At 38.2% G+C, this 19399-nt stretch overlaps 1 protein-coding gene across 8 annotated transcripts in view; it reads left to right on the top strand.

Moving 5' to 3' along the window:
* ABL2 (ABL proto-oncogene 2, non-receptor tyrosine kinase) overlaps positions 1-19399 on the top strand; it is a 108650-nt gene that overhangs the window by 62927 nt on the left and 26324 nt on the right. For 2 of the 8 annotated variants that reach the window (XM_025920971.2, XM_025920972.2), the window contains exon 1: positions 13817-15145. The exons of 4 other annotated variants lie outside the window; for them this stretch is intronic. In XM_025920971.2, the coding sequence (XP_025776756.1) occupies positions 15031-15145 (115 nt within the window). In that variant the 5' untranslated portion in view covers positions 13817-15030. Of the gene's footprint in view, positions 1-13813; positions 15146-19399 lie in introns of those variants that run through there. 2 more of the 8 variants (XM_025920970.2, XM_086693687.1) reach the window with 2 other exon arrangements.

The raw sequence follows: 19399 nt of genomic DNA on the forward strand, positions 1-19399 counted from the left end.
TTCGAGCCCCGCGTCGGGCTCTGGGCTGATGGCTCGGAGCCTGGAGCCTGTTTCCGATTCTGTGCCTCCCTCTCTCTCTGCCCCTCCCCCGTTCATGCTCTGTCTCTCTCTGTCCCAAAAATAAATAAAAAAACGTTGAAAAAAAAAATTAAAAAAAATAAAATAAAATAAAAAAAAAAAAAGAAAACTAACTCCATGGATGTGAAACAGGAAAAACAGCTCTTTTGATTTTTTTTTTTTTTTATCATTACATGAAAGGATTGTCGATGAATTATCTACAGCGCAGTGACAGGTGTTCTAAAGGGTCAGGTTAGAGATCTTTAAGATATGTAAGAATCATTTCCTAATGAATACCCATATGTACATTACTTTTTGTGTGTGATGTTTGTGAGATGAGCCATATATTAAGGGAAGACTTTTTGTTCAGCTCTTCCTTTCTTTGAGGACATATCAAAAGAAAAGACACCATCCATTCCATTTTAGTCTAAATAAAATTGTTCAAAGAAGAGATGAAAATTGCCCAGTCAGAGCAGAGGTTGTATTTTTGCATACATTCTAGATTCTGGCATGATCTATACAAATATTTAGAACTCCTCCCTGAGTTATTGTGCATTCTGGAAAAATCTGTGATTATTCTCCTGGGAATAAATGGCAGAAATTTCAAGTTTTCTGTGATGGAATGGACTAGGTTGGTAAGCACATGTATATCGCATTCTAATTAGTCTCTCAGGTTTGACCCTTAAATGTCATTTTATATATGGACAGAAGAATCAAAGTCATTTCACTTGGGGCATCTGTTTTGAAATTCTCTTCCAGAAGGTTAGAAGGGCCAGTTTTTGTATCACTTTCTATGGAATGAGTGAGGCATCCTGAAATTGTGAAAGGAGCATGGGCTTTGAAGTTAGATGAGAGCTAGAGGTTTGTATAACTGGCTTCACCAGCTCTGGAACTTGGGTAAGTTACCTGACATTTCTGAGACAGTAATGCCTGTCTTCCAGAGCTGTAGGAAATGATATTACAAATTATAATACATCAAAGTCTGTAAAGTGCCTAGTACATATGTGCTCCATAAATGGTAACTTCATTACAGTCCTGTAGAGAGGGCTAGAATTGTTTTGAGTCTTATTTATTTATTTATTTATTTATTTATAAAATTTTTTTTTAATGTTTTATTTATTTTTGAGAGAGAGAGAGAGAGAAAGAGAGAGCAAGCAGGGGAGGGGCAGAGAGAGAGGGAGACACAGAATCCAAAGCAGGCTCCAGGCTCCGAGCTGTCAGCACAGAGTCTGATGCAGGGCTTGAACTCACTAGCCATGAGATCATGACCTAAGCTGAAATCAGACCCTTAACTGACTGAGCCACCCAGGCAGCCCAACTTTGAGTCATTTTTAGTTTGCCTGGAAACTGCATGTTGGTAGAGATTTGTGCACATTAATTTAAAAATAATTGAGTGCTTACTATGTACAAGATACAGGGATTAATACAGACAAAATTAGTGATCATATTGTTGAATGCAAACAGCTATCTGTTTAAAGAGTCTGATCTGACAATGGCCAGGTGACTCTTTCCCAAATGCATGTATCTTAATGTTATCTCAAGACAGCTATACATTCAGGGATGCCTGGGTGGCTTTGTCAGTTAAGCATCGGACTCCTGGTTTCAGCTTGGGTCATGATCTCACGGTATATAGGATTGAGCCCCACACTGGGCTCTGTACTGACAGCGTGGAGCCTTCTTGGGATTCTCTCTCTACCCCTCCCTAGCTTGTGCTCTCTTTTTTTCTCTCTCAAAGTAAATAAATAAATTTTAAAGAAAGGACAACTTAAGCCTTCAAAAAGAGGGTTATTATTATTATCATGTAGTAAATGAGAAGTGGGTGCTTTTTAAAAAATTTTTTTTTAATGTTTTTGTTTTTGAGACAGAGCATGAGACAGAGGGGCAGAGAGGGAGACACAGAATCTGAAGCAGGCTCCAGCTGTCAGCACAGAGCCCGATGCGGGGCTCGAACTCACAGACTGTGAGATCACGACCGGAGCTGAAGTCGGACGCCCAACCGACTGAGCCACCCAGGCGCCCTGAGAAGAGGGTGCTTTTAGATGATATTAATGAGGTGCTCTTAGAACACAAGAATTCCTGAGTCCCCCGTTCATTGCACTCCCTTCATACAAGATCCTCTTTCAAGAATGACACCTGCACATGGAACTAAGCAAGGCAGGATAACACTTTCTGTTAGCAAGAGTTTGGGCTTCAGACCCCATTGAAGAAATACAATTATCTAGGACCAAATTATAGATCTTACCTCTAGTTGCGTGAAAAGACCATACCTTCTAATAAGAAACAGGAGGAAAATGCAAAAGACACGGGAAAAATGTGTCTCACTCATGTCTCTGAATATAATAAATTCTAACATGCCTTTCTTTTCCTTGAGGGTGGAGTTGAAAGCCAAACTTCTGATTCAACTTTGTGAGGAAATGAAGCTCTGAGAGGGAGTGGGGAGATTTCAATTTCTGTTTTATAAAGACCAGCACATGATTTAGCATGCCATTTAAAAATAAAATTATAAGCTCATTAGAATAAATTTCTGAAACACTTAGAAAACTCTGCAATTTAATTTTGGCAACCTGTGGGGACGGTTTATATTTTTGGGCACTTGGGTATTTTGGCCATAAAGTGGGTAAAATACTTGAGGAATGGATCACAATGTGTGTTTTAAATTTTGTTCATCCTTGAAAATTAAAATTGTTTTATAAATGTATAAAAACTAATTACCTAGGGATGAAGTTTGCTTTGAAATTTCTTAAAAATGTATCACTTCTGCTGATCTTGGATCTTAGAGATCTGAATATCTAGAACAGAAATCTAAATGAAATAAATCAAATTTGCACATTTCCCAAACAAATCCAAGGACTAAATTCCTTCTGTTGCCAAATTCCAAATCTTAAATTATAGGAATTGGTAGGTTATATTTTAATATTAGCCTCAAGGCTAAAAATTGCTGTAAAAGTATGTATGAGAGAGTATCTTTTTTTTTTTAGAGTTTTAAAAAAAGTTTATTTTATTTATTTTGAGGGAGATAGAGCACATGTGAGGGAGGAGCAGATCAGGGGCAGTGGGCAGGGGTGTTGCTGGTAGAATCCCATGCTGTCAGTGAGGAGCCTGATGTGGGGCTCCAACTCACAAACTGTGAGATCATGACCTGAGCCAAAATCAAGAGCCAGATGCTTAACCAACTGAGCCACTTAGGCACTCCAGTATTAGAGAACATCTTTAAGAACAAGATAAGAAAAAGACTGGATAAAAATGTTTGAAAAATATGTCAGTAATTATTTCTGGATGATGGGATCATAACTGCTTTTAATTGTCTTCAGTACTGTGTCTTTTAGTTTCTAGAAAATGAGCAAGTATTGTTTCTATAATTAAGAAAATGGTGTGTCAACAAATATTTATTGAATACATGTTCTAGGCAAATAGATATGAATAAGACATAATCCCTGCCCTTAAGTGGGGTGAGGCTGGAGTCACACATTATAAATAATAGTACTTTGTATGTTTCTGTGTTATGCAATATTTCTCCCTCACAAATAACTACTAATAACAAAAATCTGTGTGATTATGACTTAGTGTAGAGTTATAAACTTTATTTTAGGTAAGAGAGAGTACTTTTGAGAACATTGAACAGAAGAGGTATGAATTGTGTTAAATGAGTTCACTAGGTACCTCGAAGGGAAGAATATTGTAGGAGAGAGTTAGCATGTACAAAGATTGAACAAAGTGAAATGTTCAGAGAACTACTGGGAGAGGTATAGATGAAGCATAAGATACAGGGAAGATGGGAGAAGAGAGGCTAGAGAGGCTGACAAGTGCCATACCATGCTGAGGAATTTGGAATTTAACTGTGCAGTAGAGAGCCCAGACCCTTAGAAGTTTTGAGTAGGAACATAACTTGAGGTGGTCTTGCCCCTTCAAAATACCAATTTAGAGGCAGTGTGGGTATTAGACTGGAGCAGAAAGAAACTCAAGTCGGGAAGATCAGATAGATGAATATTGTAGCAGCTTAGGAAAGGAGATAAAGAGGGTGTAAAGTAAGACAGTGGTAAGGGAGTGGAATACATGGATTTGAGAGAGATTTGGGAGGTGGAATCTGTAGAATAATAGTGATAGAGGGAATCAGGGAAGGAAGAGGTTTCTAGAGTGCTGATGAGGTTTCTGGGTTGGATGCCTGGGTGAATGGGTATGCCATAAACAGCTATAAGAGTACACACATGCATGCATTTGCACACTAAACTGAAAAATAAATGAAAGCAGAAGTCGAAATAGCGGGTTTTCAGTTCTCTCAGGGTGTCGAAGTGTATATACGATAGGCTATAGGCTGTCTCATGTATTTATCATAGGCTATAGGCTATATATCAACTGATCAGGAGAGTGGTTAGGGGTTGGTGGGATTTGGGAGCTTGTGGTAGGCTGAAAAGTGCCCCTTCAAAAGATACCGATGCCCTAATCCCTGGAAAGTGTAAATGTTTCATGGCAGAAAAGCAGGCAAGGGAGATATCTTTATAGATGGATGGGGAGATTATTTTGGAGTATCTCAGTGAGCCCTAAGTAGAATCACATGTTTCCTTATAAAAGGGAGATGGGGAGGTTTCACACACACAGGAGAAGATGATGTGAAGAGAGAGCTGAAGAGGCTGGTCTTGAAGACTGCAGTGATGTGTCCACAAGCCCAGAGCGCTGGTAGCAACCAGAGACTAGAAGAAGCGAGGGATGGGTCCTCCCTTAGGGCTCTGAAGAGAGCCGAGGCCTTGTCACCACCTTGATTTTGTCCCGGTGATACCAATTTCTGACTTCTGGCCTCCAGGGTGCATATCTGGTGTTTTAAGTCATCCAGTTTGTCACAGTTTGTTAATAGCAACCACAGGAAACTAATACAGGCGCCAGTAGCCTAGAGTTTATAATTAAAAGTGGTAGATGTGAATGATTTCACCTAGGGAGGATGCATGGAAGAAGGAAAGAGGAATGAGGATAGAAGTTTCTGTTATCTGGTACCATCCAGAAAGAAGTGATTTTGGATTAGAGAGTATTTAGGAAACTGAATACAAAACCCTGTAATTATTGCCACTTTTTTCAGTTGATAAAAAAATGTCTTGATGGAGTACTCAGAACTTTGTTCTTTGTATAAAAAGATTGAACCAGGTTGATAACTCCTAAAGTAATGTCTTTAGTGAGTATACCTCATTGATATTCTAGTCTTATAATTCTGTCTTTGAAATCTGGATGTTACTACTTTATATTCATTTTACCCCAAACTAAAGAGAGGCTTATTAGTTTCCTTTCCTATATCTACTTGGTTCCTAGATAATTATCAACTTTTTTCTTTAAAAGATTTCTTGGGATGCCTGGGTGGCTCAGTCGGTTAAGTGTCTGACTCTTGATTTTGGCTCAGGTCATGATCTCATGGTTTGTGAGCTCAAACCCTGTGTTGGGCTCTGTGCTGAATGTGCAGAGCCTGCTTGGGATTCTCTCTTTCTCCCTATCTCTGCCCCTCCCTTGTGCTCACTCGCTCGCTCTCTGTCTCTTTCTCTCTCTCAAAATAAACATTAAAAAAAATTTAAAAAGATGTCTTGGGCAACCTGGCTGGCTCCAGTTGGTAGAGCATGCAACTTATGATCCCAGGGGTTATGAGTTCAAGCCCCATGTCGGGTGTACAGGTTACTTAAAAATAAAATCTTTAAAAAAAGGATCTCTTGAATCGTCATTGTCCATTCCATGACCATGCCCTTATCATCCCTGCTTATCAGACTTTTAGTTATTCTCTTTAATTTCAGGGGGGTCCATCAGGAGCATTGGAGACCAGTCTTCTTTAAATACCACAATCAATGTGTTACTACTTCTCACAAATGTAGAATGATTACCTATTGTATCCCAATACAGTCTGAATTCTTTTGTCTGGATGTCAAGGTTGTCTGTCGTTGGACCCACAGATATCTCACGTTACCCGACTAAGACACACATACCTTTCCAGGCTTCTCTTCTCTTGTAATCAGGCCAAATTTCTCATGCAGCAAAATCACTGAACTGGATTAAGGAATGAGCCAGCCAGGCTCCTCTCCAGTGTCACTTTCTAAAGGTTCACTGGAAATGTAACAGGGTGAAGAAATTGTTTTCTAAAAAGCCTCTTATAAAGAGTATTATCTGTGGTGTTGGGGAATATTTTTATAAGATGTCTGGGCTAGAGCCTGAGACCACCAAAGGGCATGGGAAAGTGCCTGCTGAGGTGGGTAATTCTGATTCGCTGCAGGGCCTTTTGCGGAGTCAGGACTTGAATTATTCAGGACCACTTCTTCCTTTCTGCTTTCCCTTCTCCCTCAGGGCTAACTTCAGGCTTCTTGCTGAATAAATGTTGAACACATATTTAAGGAGTGTTTTTTTGAAGATGTATTAGTTATTAGCCTACCCAGGTTCCCCCATGTCTTAATTGGTCTTGTAAAACACAGTATTCAATCCTTTTCTTCTCTGACTTTGTGTGTGTGTGTGTGTGTGTGTGTGTGTGTGTGTTTCCCGCTGCTTAGAAAATGTGCTCTTCCTTTCTCTGTAGTAGAAAATTTTGAATCCAAGTCTGTTGACATCTATGATTTTGTAATTAGAACAAGCCCCTACTCTAACAGGAACAAATGAATCCTCTTGGGACCTTCCAAGTGTTTGGAAGATTTGTCTAGGTATAGAGCATGCGTTCTCAGCAGGGGTGATAATAACTTAGGTATTTACATTGGTTTGTAATCCTCCAAAGCTCAATGCTACCCTACAAAATCTTATCCTTTCAGTTTTTAATTTCTCTTGTTAGGGAGAAATTGAATTAAATTAAACTAGTTAAGTTAAATTTTAATCCTTGGAGTGGTGATAATGAAAAAAAATTTTGAGAAACACTGGTGTAGAGAAAGGGAAAAGATGCTGTTATAATAGATTTTATTTTTGTGACAAGTCTCACACTGAATTTTGAGTTATTAACCCTTGTTATTAATCACCCTGTTATTAACCCTTTCCCCTCAGCCTCCCAACATAGCAGCTGACTAGAAATCTAAGACAGCAGAACTCCACTTCCACGTTGTACTACTTTACTCTTGGTATTCACCCCTTTACCTTTCCTTTTGTGAATGCAAGGCTTTAGTGTTAATCCTTTTTACCAATCATTATTTATTTGCTGGGTTTCATTGGAGAGAGAAACATAATGGTTCTGTACCTGTAAAAACTTAATCTTATTGGAGGAAAAAAGACACACAAAAAAGGAATGAATAAATTATAGTAAGTACACTATAGAAGATGTCCCATGATAGTATGACAGTTGCTGTTTTAGGCAAAGGAAGAGATTACTTAATTAGAAATGGTCAGAGGTTGGGTCCAGGGAGAATCTAGGAACTTGAACTACATTTTGAAAGATAATACAGGATTTGAATAGACAAAGGAAGAGCTTGAGCATAGTCCTGATTAAAACACCATTTTGATTTTTGTGACTTTTTGTGATGTATTCAAATGTGAGCTATATGGGAGCCAAGAAGATAATCTATACCTATTATTACTAGCTGACCTAAAGAGAGTTACTCTTGGAAAAGTTTAGAGACCCTTCAGTTGCTTACTTTTATTTCTGTACCTTTAACATCTTGTTAGCCCTACAGATCTTTTAACTCGAGCCCAACAAATTTTTCTTCCCTTTTAATAGATTTATTTTCCAAGCAGGAAGGTGCCCCTTTTAGACGACAGAAAGAACTAAAGTGTTCAGTTATGGTGTCAGATTCTCCCCCAAGCACTCTACATGAATTGAATCTCGTTTAAGAACTCCATAAAAGTACTTATTACCATTTTACCCCTGTTGTACAATGGAAATTGTACTCTCAAATATTTAAATAACCAGTGACACCTCACTTTTTGAATGGCAGAGCCCAGCGCTACTTAATAAAGAGCCTGAGCTCTTGGATTAAAAAAAACACTAAAGGGGCGCCTGGGTGGCGCAGTCGGTTAAGCGTCCGACTTCAGCCAGGTCACGATCTCGCGGTCCGTGAGTTTGAGCCCCGCATCAGGCTCTGGGCTGATGGCTCAGAGCCTGGAGCCTGTTTCCAATTCTGTGTCTCCCTCTCTCTCTGCCCCTCCCCCGTTCATGCTCTGTCTCTCTCTGTCCCAAAAATAAATAAACGTTGGAAAAAAAAAATTAAAAAAAAAACACTAAAAAAACCTCAATATTAAGGATTGATTTTTGTAATGAGAGGCCACCTTTTTGTTCCTAAAGCCTTGAGTTCACAAAAGGAAAGCTCGAGAGGTGAATGTAGGAGTAAAGTAGCACAGTGTGGGAGTGGTGTTCTCCTGTCTTAGAATTCTAGTCTGCTGCTGTGTTGGGAGGTTGAGGGGCAAGGGTTAATAATAACAGGCAGGGCTGGGGCAGCTGCCATCCTAGAGATCATCTGGTTCTGACACTAGCTTTGTTTCTTCAGCTCAATAATAATGGAATTGAACATGTTTAAAGGTCTACCGTTAGATCCTGAAATAGTCATTGAAAGACCCCTTTCAAATACTTCTGTGTGTAGGAGTCTGTGATGCTGTTTCATGCTGATAGGAAAAAGGGATAGTGGTCTGTTTGGGGATAGGTATGGCTCTCCACTCTGAGAAATACATGCCGTTATAAAAATGACAGCTCCGGGAGTGCATCAGTGGCTCAGTTGGTGAAGTGCCCAGCCCTTGATTTCAGCTCAGGTCATGATCTCATGGTTGTGAGATTGAGCCCTGCATCTCGTCAGGCTCTGCACTGGGCGTGAAGTCTGCTTGAGACGCTTCCTCTCCCTTTGCAGTAGTTCATTCCTTTTTTATTTGCTGAGTAGTATTCCCTTGTATGGATGTGCTGGAGTTTGTTTATCCACCCATCCATTGAAGGACGTTTAGATTAATTTCCAGTTTGGGGAAGTTAGGAATAGAACTGCCATAAACATTCACATAACAGGTGTTGATATGAATATAAGTGTTCGTTTCTCCAGGACAAATCCTTAGGAGTGGTATTGCTGGATCATATGATAAGTGATGTTTTACAAGATTTTGCCAAATTGCTTTCTAGAATGGCTGTACCATTTTGCATTCTACTCAGCAATTTATGAGAGTTCCAGCTGGTTTGCATCCATAGTTAGTATTTGATATTCTTAGTATTTTTAGGTTACTCACTCCTAGTACATGTTTAGTGGTATCTTATTGTGGTTTTAATTTGCATTTCTTTAATGGTTGCTGATGTTGAACATCTTATTTGTTATTCCTGTATTATCTTTGGTGAAGAGAATTTTTATCCATTTTTTTAATTGAGTGATTTGTTTTCGTACTTGTAAGTTTGAAAGTTCTTGATGTATTCTGGCTGTGTATCCTTTGTTAGAAATATAATTTGCAGGGGCACCTCGGTGGCTCAGTCAGTTAAGTGTCTGACTCTTGATTGTGGTTCAGGTCATGATCTCAGTTTGTGAGTTCAACCCCCACATTAGGCTCTGCCCCAACAGCGTGGTGCCTGCTTGGGATTCTCTTTCTCCCTCTCTCTCTCCGCCTCTCCCCTACTTGTACACATGTAGGTGCATGCGTGTACTTTCTCTCAAAATAAATAAACTTAAAAAAAAATGTAATTTGTAGATGTTTTCTCCTGTTTATGACTTATCTTTTGATTCGCTTAACAGTATCTTTTAGACAAAAGTCTGATTTTGCTTTTTGTTTTATTACCCTTTGTGCTTTAAGAAAAACAGCTTTATTGAGCTTTTATTTGAGTTTTAAAAGTTGTACAATTCAGTGATTTTTAAAAAATGTACATCCTTGTGTAACATTCACCACAATCCAGTTTTAGAGCATTTTCATCACCCAAAAGGTTCCTTGTACTGTTTTATAGTCAGTCAGCATTCCTACGCGAGTCCCAGGTAACCACTAAATTGCTTTCTGTCTCTGTGTATGTGCTCTTTTGGGTATTTCATATGAATGGAATCATGCAATATGTAGACTTTAAATCTGGCCTTTTTCACATAGCATAATGTTTTTAATGCTTTTATAGAGATATAAATCCACATATAAAATTCACCCATTTGAAGTATATGATTCAGTGGCTTGAGTATATTCAGAGTTTTTCAATCATCAGTACAACCTAATCTTAGAATATTTTCATCACCTCAAAAAGAAACCCCATAGCCAGTAGCAGTCATTCCATATTCCTCCCCACATACTGACCCTAGGCTACCACTAATCTGCTTTCTTTCTCTATGGATTTACCAATTCTAGATGTTTCATCTAAATGGAATCACATAACGTATTCATTTTGACTGACTTCCTTCTCTTGGGATGTTTTTAAGGTTCATTTGTGTATTAGTGCTTCTTTCTTATTGCTGAACAATTTTTATTTATACATTAATTGATGGACATTTCAGTTAAAGTTTTCACTTTTGGCTATTATGAATATTGCTATAAATGCTCATTTACAGGTTTTTGTGTAAACATATGTTTTCATCCTTTCATTTTTAACCTACTTCTGTGGTTACAGTTGAAGTGGGTTTCTTTTAGATAGCCTGTAGTTGGATCAGACATTATCTATTTTGACAAACTGCCTTCTAATTGTATTTAGACCATTTTTATTAAATGTTAATCACTGATTTGTTTGGATTTATTTAGGTCTACCATTTAATTTTTTTCTGTTCTTCTGTTTCCCCTTTCCTGCTTTCTCTTGGATTATTAACATGTTTCGCTTATCTGTTGTTTTTGGTTGTATCTCTTTGTATAGGTTTTCCCGTGGTTGCTTTATGGATTTCAATATACATACCAAACTTTTCACATTCTCCTTAGATTCAGTGTTTGGCCCCCTCACGTGAAATATGAAAGCTTACCATCATAAGAGTTTTCTTTTCCCTGTGTTGTAGTTGTCATATATCCACATGCATTGACAAGTCCCTACAGATTGCATTACACTGTTTGCTTCCAACTGTCAAATATTAAGAATTCAAGAGCAGAAGAGTGTTCTATTTACCATTTTTGTTTCTCTTTTTTTATTCCTAATATTCGAAAATTTCCTTTTGGTATTATTTCCATTATGTCTGAATTGAATTTTTTGAGAGCGTATCTACTGACAACAAGTTATTCCCTTTAGCTGAGGATGTCTTTATTTCACTTTCATTTCTGAAGGATGTTTTCTGTGGACAGAGAATTTTGGGTTGACAGTTTTTTCTCTAAGCACTTAAGATCATGTTTTTTCCCTTCTTTGTAGCCTCCGTGTTTCAAATGAGAAATCTGCAGTATTGAAGTCATCGTTCCCCCTCTAAGCATGATCCTGTACTTTCACCTAACTCTTGATTCCCTAAGTGATCTCATCCAGATTCATGGTTTTAGACACCATCTATATGCTGATGTCTGACACCCAAGATCTTCTCTGAGCCTCGGATTTGTAGATCAAGGTGCTTAGTTATATCCCTCACATTTACTTGTCTACAGTGGAACTTTTGATTTACAGCGCTCTTCGTTTCGAGTAAATTACATAGCCATCTGCCCACTTATTCAAGCCTGCAACTTGGCAGCTTTTCTTTATTTTCACCCTCGTCTTACCTCATATCTAAGTGATCTGTGAGCCCTGTCAGTTCCATCTGTAAAGTGGATCTTTAAATTCTTCCACTTTTGTCTTCATGACACCGTTCTTTTCCAAGCCAGTGTGAGTCCATTCTCGAACTGTTGCATATTTACCTATTTCTGATGTTATTTCTTATCTAATCCATTTTTTTCCCCGCCCGGTAGCCAGAGTGTTTGTCTTTTACAAAATGGAAGTCAGAACATATGACCTCCTGGCATAAAACTATTCAGTGAATTACCATTGTATTTGGAAAAGAATCCTAAACCCTTGTGGGCTTGATCTGGTCAGCCAGCCAGTCTACCTTACTAACTTCTTTTCATGCTTCTTTTCTGACTTTCTCAGTTACAGGCCACACTTTTCATTTCCTATAGGTTCTTTCCTACTTTTAGGTTTTTGCACTTGCTATATTCTCTCTGCTTAGATTCTTCTTTTGCTTTTGGCATTTACTTAAATGTCACCTTCTTTAAAGTAGTGAAATTCCTCCCCTCCCAGCCTGTTATCTTCATCTCTCATGGACTTTATTTCTTGCTTAGCATCTAATAGATATTTCCTGTCTAGTAAAGTGCTTTGCACTTAGTAGGCACTCAGTAAATATTGGCTGAATGAATGAAACACTATGCAGATTAAAAGAGCCAAATGCAAAGGTATCAATGTTACTTTAATAATTCAACAAATGAGGATGTAGAAGTGGGTGATGTGCTGTTGTCTTTTTATTTATATATAGTTCTCAAATCTCCTATAATGAGCATATATCACTGTTATAAACTGAAAAAGAATTTTTAAAATGAGAACATGTCTTGGGGTGCCTGGGTGACTCAGTTGGTTAAGCATCCGACTTTGGCTCAGGTCATAATCTCACAGTTTGTGAGTTTGAGCCCCATATCGGACTCTGTGCTGATAGCTCAGAGCCAGGAGCCTGCTTCAGATTTTGGGTCCCCCTCTCTCTCTACCCCTCCCCTGCTCGTTCTCTCTCTCTCTCTCTCTCTCTCTCTCTCTCTCTGCCCTTCCCTCCCTCCCTCTCTCCCTCAAAAATAAAAACACATTAAAATAAAAAAAAAAAAAGTGTCTTACTAATACTTTTGTTGAGTTCAATTTTCTTAGGCTTTCATGTATCATTTTTTGGTGATTAGTTTTGTATGCAGTCTTCATTTTATTCTTTAAAACGTTTAAAAGCTATTACATGGGTTAGATGGAAGCAGCATAGCAGCACAAAAATATTCGTTTTCTTTACATTATGATTTTGTAGTTTCTTAATTTTTGTAGTTTCCTAAGTTGTAACTATTAATTATTGGTAGATTGAAGAGCAGATTTACTAACTGAATAGTAAATTACGTGGTATGGAATATAGATATGTTTAGAATATGGATTATGGAGCTCCTTTCTCTTATATTTTTTATAATCTAGGGAAGGAGAAATTCAACCTGGTGTTTGAAACACTGAGTCATTAATTGAGGTAACCATTAGTCATTTAACTCTTGCTTTTTCTGTGATGTTAACAATACTGGTTTTATAAAGGGTCATTTTATTGAAAGTATAAGCTTTGTTTTTTTAAGCTATTAATAATTACCTATGTCAGAGACATTCTTTCTCTGAGGTGACATAATTTGTTTCAACTTCATGGAAGGCTATTTCAGTCCTGGTATCTTACAGTTTTACCCTGTTTCTTTTGTTGACCTGAAACCTAGCACAGTGGCTGGTACATAGTAGGTACTTAGTAAATGTTGATCAATGAGTGTTCTTAACTGTACAGTTACAAAAATTCTTGTGTTATTTTTGTAGATGACACCACTAAATAATTTAGTGTATTATTTGCAGATTTTCCTAGCTTAATTCTCAACAAGTTACCCTTATTTTCAGATTTTTACATTTTACTTAACTTTGTTCCTAATATTAATAAAGACTAGCTTTTTACTTTTACAACTTTTAAAAGTTTGGGGGGGGCCTGGGTGGCTCAGTCGGTTGAGCGTCTGACCTCAGCTCAGGTCGTTTGCGAGTTCGAGCCCTGCATCAGGCTCTGTGCTGACAGCTTGGAGCCTGCTTCATATTGTGTCTCCCTCTCTCTCTGACCCTCCCCTGCTCACTCTCAAAAGTAAACATTTAAAACAACTAAGGAAAAAAAAACTTATAAGTGTTAACACTCAGAAGTTTTCAACATTATCGTGTCAGTTTTTTATTTTTTTAATGTTATTTTTATTTTTTTATTTTTAACGTTTTTATTTTATTTTTTGAGAGACAGAGCGCTAGTTGGGGAGGGGCAGAGAGAGAGGGACACACAGAATCTGAAGCAGGCTCCAGGCTCTGAGCTGTCAGCACAGAGCCCAGTATGGGGCTCGAACTCACAAACAGTGAGATCATGACCTGAGCCGAAGTCAGACGCTTAAACTGAGCCCCCCAGGTACCCTAAAATGTTATTTTTAAATTGAAGTATACTTAGCACAATGTTGTATTAGTTTCAGGTGTACAGACATAGTGATTTGACTGTGCTCACCATTAAATGTAGTCACCAGCTGACACAGTGCTGTCACAATACCATTGAGTGTTCTCTCCTTATGCTGTGTCTTCCATCCCCATGACTTATTTCTACCACCACTGGAAGCCTGTGTCTCCTACTCCCCTTCATCCGAATGCCCATCTGCCCACCCCCTTCTCCCTGACAACCATTGGTTCTCTGTATTTATGGGTCTGTTTCTGCTTTTTGTGTACTCATTTGTTTTTTAGATTCCACATATAAATAAAATCATGGTATTTGTCTTTCTTGGTCTATTTTCACTTACCACAATACCCTCTAGGACCATCCGTGTTGCAATCATGCCATATATTTTTTTCATGCTGTATTTTTAACCGTATTAAGCTGTAGAGCCGAAATGTTAGTGAAGGCAGTCATTTCCTGGTTTCTTTGTTCATGAATCAGATTGTAACTATTTCTTTCACTTTGGATTTGTGGTTACTTGAGCTAATTTAAGTGATGCAAAAGATGAGTCTCCTTAGGGCGTTTCCTCTTTTAAAAGTGTATGTGGTGTTTTATTGTAAACAGGTTTCTTCCGAGGAAACTTTTCTCTACAGGCTTACTTCATCATCCATTTAGGAAAGAAATCCCATCTATATATACTAATCCCTACATATTTTTGTATTTGTTACTCATGTGTATGTTGGTTTTTACTTATTTTTTCAAAACATTTCCAAAGGTTCTTCTGAAGTAACTTTGATCTGACTCAGTCTTTGCTGATTACTAGACACTTTCCTTTGGGTTACTCTCCGCCCACTTTGGGACTTGTAAATGCTTACCCTTCTATTGGTTTCCTCTGGCCACTGAGTATATGAGTAAATGTCACATGCATGTGGTATTGCTTGTCAGGGAGTGGAATTCTAAGACTTCCTCTACATAGAACAGTTTAACTTCTGTGCTTCTGGGCAGAGGAATGGTCCTTGGAACAGTCCTGCTTCCACCCAATAGTTATGGCAGAGATCAGGACACATCGCTTTGCTGCCTGTGCAGTAGTGAGGCCTCAGAAACTGCTCTACCCAACGTGACAGGTATGGTTCCAAGGTGATAGTTTGGGGGAGGGTTGATACTCACAATAATCAAACATGAATGGAGAGTTCAAAAAATTTTCTCTACTCCTGTTACTGTCGTCAGTTTCGACCAGTGAAGTTAAGTGATGCAAAAGATGAGTCTCCTTAGGGCGTTTCCCTCTTTTAAAAGCGTGTGTGGTGTTTTACTGTAAACAGGTTTTCTCCAAGGAAACTTTTCTCTGCAGGTTTATACTTCATCATCCATTTAGGAACGATTTGCTTTTTTTCTGGTATTTCATAGTAGGATTTCAGTAAGTACTTAACTGAAGGAAAGAATAAATGAGTGATATGTAGTATTTTGTGGTGTTAAGATACATATGGCTTGAGATGAAGTACTTAAGTTACCTTGAGAACTGTTGAATGATTTTTCCAACCACCTTACATAAACAGTATTAAAAAGTATTAGCTTTGGGGGTACCTGGGTGGCTCAGTTTGTTGATCATCTAACTCTTGATTTCGGCTCAGGATCCCTTAAGATTCTCATTCTCTCTGTCTGTCTCTCTCTCTCCCTCTCCCCCTCTGCCCCTCTCCCCCACTCGCATCCTCTCTCTCAAAAAAAAAAAAAAAGTATTAGCTTCTCAGAGAATATGCAGTCAGGTAAAGTAGAATTCTGGCAAGATAAGGGTTTGTAAAATGCTTAGAAATGCCCCAACTGAAAATTTTGTATATTTATTTCTCCAGTTACTATCTGACAAGTTTCTTAAAATTTTTTTTACTGTTTTATTTATTTTGAGTGAGAGAGAGACAGAGTGTGAGCAGGGGAGGGGCAGAGAGAAAGGGAAACACAGAATCCAAAGCAGGCTCCAAGCTCCCAGCTGTCAGCACAGAGCCAGACATGGGGCTTGAACGCATGAACCGTGAGATCATGACCTGAGCCGAAGTTGGACGCTTAACCAGCTGAGCCACCCAGGTGCCCCACTATCTGACAATTTCTAATTAAACTGATAAAAGTTATTGAACGACTGATTGGTGAAAAGTGTTTTTTAATAAAATTAAACATTAAATTTAGGAATTTTCTCTGAATTTGAGTCTGAGTTTTATTCTAGATTTTAACTAGTTTAATCCTGATAATTTACTTTTTAAAAACTGCCGTTTCTATGTTTTGCCTTATTTTTATTGTCTTCTGCAAGTCTGTCAGTAGAAAAAAGTAATAAAATCAACCTTTACTTAACAACCCTATTTCTGCTCCCTGGGTCCTATATTGTTGTCTCATCTTAGCTCCATAATCTACCTCAAAAACCGTGATTAACGAAAAATTAACCCGTTATGTAATATAATGCATACCTAATATATAGTAGTGATTTCACATTTTTCAAAAATATTTCCAGCCTTCACACTTGCATTTATATAGGCTCAGTACATCTGAATCATCCAGATGTGTCTTTTTTAAGCTGACAAGGAAAGTGACATAGACTATGACCCACTGGATAACACTGTTATTTACTTGCTCTTCCTATAGGCTTCTCGCCCCCCCCCCCCACTATCCCTTAGCTTGTTCTCCTGCATTTAGTTCTTTATGATTTAATACGTGTTCATTCTTGGCCTCAGGAAAATGTTAGGATGTTTTCTGTCTTTGAAACATTTTTCCTTTTGTTTGATGCTTAGCGGATAGGATGGCGTTTAAATGGATATCCTGTGCAGACGGATTGTACAGGAAATTGACCCTTATTAGTTCTATGAGAACAAAAGAGTGAGGGGGAAGAAAGAAGAAAGGAAGGAAATAAGATCTTTGACTTGACCAAAAAAGTCTTAAAAGTAGAGATGGGAAGAACCGGAGTGGGGAGTGAAAAGGATTGTTTTCCAAGTCATGGTTCTTTTAGTACTTTGGCCTCAAAAATAACTTTTATCCTGTGTTTGTTATTTTGTATATTTGAGAAAGGTACAGTATCGTTTGGCCTCTATACATCTTATTAAGTTTGCATCAAATTGTGCTCTTTGCCATTTTTCAAATAGTGTGGTTTTGAAGGAACTGAACTTCATGCCTTTAACAAACCTTTCAAGCTTGATGGAGCTTCTCTTCAGTTCAGATGAATCACATGTCATAGACCTGTCCTTGCACACTGACAGCCTGTGCACTGTGAGTGCACAGTTCCTGTTCACCTAATTTAAATGCTTTCTCTTCTCTGAAACCTTTTCTGATCCAGAGTTTGGTTTTCTGTTCTGTCCTCTCATAGTGGTACAGTATGTGAGCATAACAGTACCCGTGATCCATTTATTCAACAAATGTTTTTTGAGAGACTCTTACATACATGCACTGTTCTGGGTGCTTGGAATTTATCAGTGGACAAAGCATACAAAAATCCTTGTCCTCATAAAATTGGTACTCTAGTTGGGGGCAGTTAAATAATATATATGAATGTAATAATTATATAGTTTGTAGTAAGAGGAGCTCTGGAGAGAAATAGGGAAGGAGACATGGGGAGGGGGGGTATGTGGGAGTGTTGTCAGGAATAGCTGCATTTTAAAATAGAATAGTCAGAGAATGCTGTACCAGGAGGGTCACATTTGAGTTAAGTGTCATGTGAATGTCTGGGGAGGAATGTTTTAGAAGAAACAGCCAGGACAAACGTCCGGAGGCAGGAGTGTGCCTGCCTTGTTCGCGTAATAGCAGGGAGGCCAGTATGCAAAACAAGGTAAACTAGGGAGGAGTGTAGGCAGATGAATTGGGCAAGACAAGTTGCAAGGGACCTCGCAGGCTCTTGTAAGGACTTTCACATTTCACTCGAAGGTAGGGAGCTATCACAGAGTTTGGAGCAGAGGAGTCACATAATCTGACTTACGCTTTAAACACTGGCTGGTGTATTGATAATAGACAGGAGACAATAAGGATAGAGGCATGGAAATCAGGAGTGTGGGGAAATCTAGCTGAGAGATGATGGTGGTAACAAGGAAATAGTGGAGGGGGTGAGAAGTGGATAGATTCTGGGTATATCTTTGAAGGCAGTGCCAATAGGATTTCCTTATGGTTTGGTTGTAGTATGTGAGGGCAAAAAGGAGTCCATGGGGATTCCAAGGTTCTCTTCCCCCCGCTTTATTGATATAATTGACATGTAACATTGTGTAAGTTTAAGGTGTACAGTGTGTTGATACACTTACATATGGCATAGTGATTACCGCCATAGCATTAGCTGTACCTGCATCACATGTAATTATCATTTCTTATGTTGTGGTGAGAACATTTACTGTCTGCTGGCTTAGCAACTTTCAAGTATATAATACAGTATTATTAGCTATAATCATATGTTAGATGCCCAGAACTTATTCATGTTATAGCTGGAAGTTTGTACTCAAACTTGAAGGCTTTTGGCCTGAGCAGCTGAAAAGAAGGAATTACTGTTGACTGAGACAGGGAATTCTGTGGGAGAGGCAGATTTGGGGGAAAGAACGGAGAGTAGTCTTTTATAGTAAGTCCAAATGGTGTTATTAGTGATTTATAATCTTGATATTCTGAAGCTCAGCATGGTGTATGGTAGATGTTCACTAAAATTATTAATTTTGTAAACCTTAAGTGTTCATATATTGGGTTTTACAAAGTAAGGTATAATTGTATGGTTTTTGCTGGTTTTGGCTCGCTAGGATTTAAGAGTTGGCTTCAATATCTGCTTAATTATTATTTCTAAGTTGGTCATTGAGAGTACACAAGTTCTTGTTACCCTTGATTTTGTTCCTCTACCCTTTATCTCAAGCAAGGGGACTTCTATACAACAAGAAGAAAATGAACTTGAACTGTTTGATAATAATTAAACAGAATAATAGAGTAATAATCACAAAGCATTCTAATCTTGTTACCACCATTACTGGCAAGAAACATTTATCAGTGTGGATCATGTGGTACTCGCTATAGAACCTAATAAATATTACAAATATTCTCTATACTTTTTGGCAGTTCTTTTCATTTTAATAAAGGATTGGCATTTTGTAGCCCAATGGAAATTCTGCTAGAGTGGATGATTTCTTATTAGAATAAAGGAAACCCTAGTACATGTGATCAGTTTCAAGGATGTTTCATAGAATATGGTGTTTTATTTGTTTGGTAATCCTAATTGGTTACTTTAGTACAGCTGTTTCCATTCCTTGTAACTGCATGTAAACAAGGAGCAATAATACATCTGATTCATGTTAACTTTACAGGACATCTGGACATAACTTCAGATTTGTCATAATCTTAATGTGGGACAAAATTTAATTAGCTCTGAAATTTTAAGGATACATTCC

The sequence above is a fragment of the Puma concolor genome, chromosome E4, assembly GCF_028749965.1.
Source record: "Puma concolor isolate L17-30 chromosome E4, mPumCon1.1.hap2, whole genome shotgun sequence".
NCBI lineage: Eukaryota > Metazoa > Chordata > Mammalia > Carnivora > Felidae > Puma > Puma concolor.